The 4,711-nt window shown below is 46.8% G+C and overlaps 1 protein-coding gene across 1 annotated transcript; it reads right to left on the bottom strand.

The window, feature by feature from the left end:
* Positions 1-1,660: 1,660 nt before the first annotated feature.
* On the bottom strand, positions 1,661-3,880 carry LOC122038456. The gene has a single exon (XM_042598213.1). It carries the CDS (start codon positions 3,662-3,664, stop codon positions 1,757-1,759), a length of 1,908 nt encoding a protein of 635 aa, XP_042454147.1. The 5' UTR covers positions 3,665-3,880; the 3' UTR covers positions 1,661-1,756.
* Between the last annotated feature and the right edge of the window lie 831 nt (positions 3,881-4,711).

Genomic DNA, 4,711 nt, shown 5'->3' with positions numbered 1-4,711 from the left:
ATTTGGCACTAATACAAGTAAGTATAATAACCAAAAATCAAATGCCTTTATTTATATAGAATATGATACAACAAGTCCAAAATACAATCATCAAATGATTGACTCTAGGGCTCTAGCTAACAGAAAGTATGTGGACATGGAGTGGCAACATTTCTAGATGCCATGTTTCTTGAGTTTCAACTCGCTCTGATACCAATTGATGGAGGAAGAAGATAATATAGTTGGGAATAGAAGAGGAGTGTAACAATTTAGAGGAGAAATATAGCTAAGAAAGAAATGTAACCTTTTTTCTCTATATATTTTTCATGATACAATTTGGCTTATATAGCCATGACAAAGGAAGTCCATAAACAATTTGGTTCTTCCTACATTAAATACATTATTATATCCAATGCATGTACTTGACAATTTAACTCATTATGCTAACTTAATTAGGCACTAGATAATTCAATCCAACCTGACTTGATGAAGACCAAATCAATTTGATTTTGAGTTCCAACAATACAATTTGGTTTAGTCTTCAAAGCATGCAATTTGGTTTAGACTTCCAACATTTTTTTCTCTCAAAAAATGTAGATCAGTTACATTGACCCCCTAGTGTCGATTCCACAGATATGAAGGGAGGTACATACAGGTACACAGATATCAAGTGCATAGTCATTTTTCTCTCTCAAACTTTTACAAATTATGATTCTCTAGATAATCTATTTTGTTAATTAGATCAGTATTCGATTTTATAGTCCCTATGAAATGAAATTGATAACTTTCATCAATATAACAACTATACACTTATGGTCTGTACACAGAGCAAAGTAGAGGCAAATTTGAAGTTTGAAAGGGCCATAGACTGGGCCTCCCATACCGGGTCAATGCATTAAAGAGGTGCCTAGATTCCTACTGGAATTGAGGAGTCGAGCTGTGCTTCAAGCCCAAAGCAGACTTAGCCGCCAACCCAACTTCATATTGCTGGACTGATGGACCTTGGATATCGACGAGTCTTAACTATTGGATCACAGACTAAACTACCCAGTTCAAATTGAAGTTGGAACTATTGTAATTCAAGATTCCATCACAGGACATCTCCGTTGTTCTATTTTAGATGAATAATTGAGAATGTGTTAAGTAATTAGGGATCATTAGGTGTGGGATCAGTTGTGTGGCTTTTTAAAAATAAGGGGGGCATTTTTGATGATATTATTAATTTGAGACGTAGTTTTTAGCCGAGGTAGAATATAAAATATAATAATCCTTGGATTCTTCGTAGTGTGTTGGCAATGAAGGCATTATACATGTCCGTGCCAGACAATCAAGAGCAGACTGTCAAAGTTGGCTCCGTCAACTATGCTACACAACGAAGAGATAAAGAGGTCAATTTATGTTGGCTATATCAACACCTTTGATTGACTCATTCAAACACAGGCTGGTCGATGCACGCGTTGGGTGAACGTTCAAACCAAAGAATAAGATAAATTCGAAAACTTAACAAGGGCCACCGGGATCATTGTCTCTTCCTCTCGGGACTCATGATGTACAACTCTAACTCGTCAAGAGGAACTAGCATAGATTATTCTCTAATAAGCAGAGAATTGCCTATGCAATCATAACCAAACAAGTAGGAGCAGTTGTAGAAATCAATCGATCAGATTAGAACAACTTAAGATGATTGAAAAGGGAAATTATGGAGGAGAAATTTCGTGTACAACAGACAATCTGCAATATGCGAACTGAAAATCTGGGGGATAAGAAATCACACCTATTACACCCTTCTTGACTGGTAAAGCTCCAACCTTGACTTGGCCTCCGGCAGCAATTCATCCAGCCTCTGGTCCTGCACAAGGTGCTGCTGCTTGGAAGCCCACGACAGCGCACTGAGCACCTCCGTTTCCGCGAGCTCATGGCTGTCCGGCACATGCTTAGCAATGTAGCACAGCAAGATCAAGGCCTCTGTCTGCACCTGCTCTCCCAAGTACACTAACTGAATCAGGTGCCTCGCCCCGCCGGCCTCAATCATGGCCTGTGAATGGCTGACGTGTAGGTAATTCTCCGTGCACGCGAACTTGGTCAGGGCCACCACGGCCTCCCTCATCACCGCCACATCCTTCTCGTCCAACAGCCGCACCAATGGCGCAATGATGCGCGTCTCAGTCGCCCGGAACGTCCGCGAGAGGCAACCGAACGCCGTGATGCTGGGGATGAGCAGGTCGTTGTACTCCCCCTCCTCGAGGATCTGCAGGAATTGGTCGATGACGGCCTTGGCCGCTGGTGAATTAGGCTTGAAAGCAGACTTCCTGAGGTCAGCATTGTGCTCCGCCACGCGAGTGATCTCCATCAATGCCATAGCGGAATTGTATCGAACATCTCCCGTGCCTTTCTCGAGGAGCACAGCGAAGCAGAGGAGGGCCCTGGATTCGGTGATGTTCCGGCATATGTCGGCGTTGCCCTTGGCGAGCTGCCAGAGGGCCTTAGCGGCCATGGCTTTCATGTTGGCTTTGGTGCTGGGATCCTCCATTTCGCGGGCCCTGTGGCCGGATACGAGCGTGGAGTGCTGTTGGGTTTTCCAGGGGACGGTTGCGCTGGAAGATCCAGCATTGTTTTGGTGGGCTAACTTGGCGGAGGCCACCGTCGACTGCACGACGGAATGGAATTGACTGCTTTTGGACAGGCCTCCGTCGGCGTGTGGATTCCGGAACAGCGCTTGCTCGCTGGCATCGTCGGCAGGGAAAGCAGAGCCAACAGCGGTATTGGTCGCAAGCACGACGGTGTGGATGGACATGGCCTTGCTAGGGATCGCGTACTTGCTGTGCTCTTGGACGGTCTCGAAGGCGAGGTGGCCTACGAGGAGGCGAACGACGTTGTTCTGGGCGAAGACGTCCTGGCATTTAGGGTTATTGGAAGCGAGCTCCGCGACTGCCCAAGCCACGACGGCTTGGACCTTCATGGGTCCGTCCTTAAGGACCTTGGCAAAGGCGGTGCAGGCGTTCGCCCCAACAAGAAAATCAACGCTCTCGGGATCGCGACCAAGGAGACCGAGGGCGCGCGCGGCGTTCTCCTGCGCCTCCGCCTTGCCCTCCTTGAGAAGGCGGAGCAGCGGCGGCACGCCGTCCTCTGTGATGATGAGCTGGGCGAAGTGCTGGTTGTCGCGGGCGAGCGAGATGAGAGCGGCGGCGGCCTCGGAGCGGGCGTCCGGATGCCCGGTGTGGAGCGCGGCGATGTTACCCCAGATGAGAGTCAGGATGGGCTCGTTCTGGGCGATAGGGCAGAGACCGTGGAAGTGGTCGTCGTCATCGTCTTCGCCGGCGGGGGTGGAGACACGGATGAGCCAGTGGACGTCGGCTATGGAATTGTCGATCTGGATGCCCATCTTGGTGAAGGCGGCGCCAGGGATGATGCTGAACAGGCGATGCATCAATCCGCTATGGAGGCACTTGTCGACGAGGGTGAGAGCCTTGCCGAGAACCTGCTCAGTGTCGTCCATGATCCGGCGGGCTGGCCGCTCGTAGACGTCAACGCGGGCGGCCTGGCGGAGGACGGCGGCCAATTTTTCGGCTTTCAGCTTCAACTCGAAGCAGTCCTGCTTGTTGGTCTGCGCATCGGCCGCCAACTTGCTCACCTGATCCGCGAGCTGGATCGGTTTAGCCAGGATCTGCTTCGTCCCGTCCGTCATCGCGTCTCCGATCACGTTATTGCTTCAGTTACTGACTTTCCTTGTTGGATCTGATGCAACAGCGCCCTGGATGTGTTCTTTCTCGGCGAACGGAAGAGGGGAAAGGTGGAAGATGAGATGAGAGCCAGGGCACCGCAGGCTCGTCTTCCTCTTGGTCCTCCCGAGTAGATCGACTCCAAGGTTTCATTCAACTCGGGAGGGAGACTGAACCAAGTCAATGATGCTCTGCTGGGTAATAAGACTTGTGTTTCTTTCTAATTTGTCCATCTAAACATCAGTAATTAAAAAGAACCACCTCTCCTTTTTTAATTAAAAAAAATCGATATTCCTTTTCAATATATCAATTTTTAAAAAGACCTCCTTATTTTTGTTCGCCAAATTTATTTCTCATTAGTCTGCCTTACGAAAAGAAAAAAAAAAAACAAACAAACGATAGCAACCCATTATTATCCGTCCAAAATTCACTTCCTTGTTGGCTACTGTTGACAAAATCTCCCCTAGACATGTCAACGAACTTTCATGGAGTAACACGTATTAACAGGAGTGGGAAGTATTCAGCAAAGCCCTTCAAAACTCAAGTCAGCTCCAAAATGAATGTGAGAAACGAGATGAGGGCTTAAAATGGAGCCCTCGATCAAAATGCCGAACAGAATGAAAAAGACAGAATCCCTTTAATGTATGTCATGGAGTTTACCTGTTATGAGCCTACCTTTAAGTTGTGCCGATAGCAAGATCCTGAGGTATACGAATGCCAATAAAAAGGATGTGTTCACGGATGGGGCAGGCAGGGAGGCCATGACTTGCTCTTGTACTACTGTTCCGGTCAAAAATTATGGATAATTAAATCATGTGAAAGAAATGAAAAGATTTGAACCATATTCTGAAAGAGAGTTAGATGACATCGAGAATGGATTCTGATAGATCACTTCGATACTCAAATTAAGATTTACTTCAGTATCAACTAGAGGAAGAATAAAAAGAAGAAGAAGAAGAATGAAGAAAACTTAGTGAAGCTGAAGAGAGTCCTCTACACTTATCTTCTTTAAG

The sequence above is a fragment of the Zingiber officinale genome, chromosome 1A (genome assembly GCF_018446385.1).
Source record: "Zingiber officinale cultivar Zhangliang chromosome 1A, Zo_v1.1, whole genome shotgun sequence".
NCBI classification, from domain to species: Eukaryota; Viridiplantae; Streptophyta; class Magnoliopsida; order Zingiberales; family Zingiberaceae; genus Zingiber; species Zingiber officinale.
The sequence above is the reverse complement of the archived record's forward strand: the minus strand, read 5'-3'. Positions and strand labels throughout refer to the sequence as shown.

Excerpts from the sequence above, each read along its gene's own strand:
- LOC122038456 (XM_042598213.1), bottom strand. The coding sequence starts at position 3,664 with ATGACGGACGGGACGAAGCAGATCCTGGCTAAACCGATCCAGCTCGCG.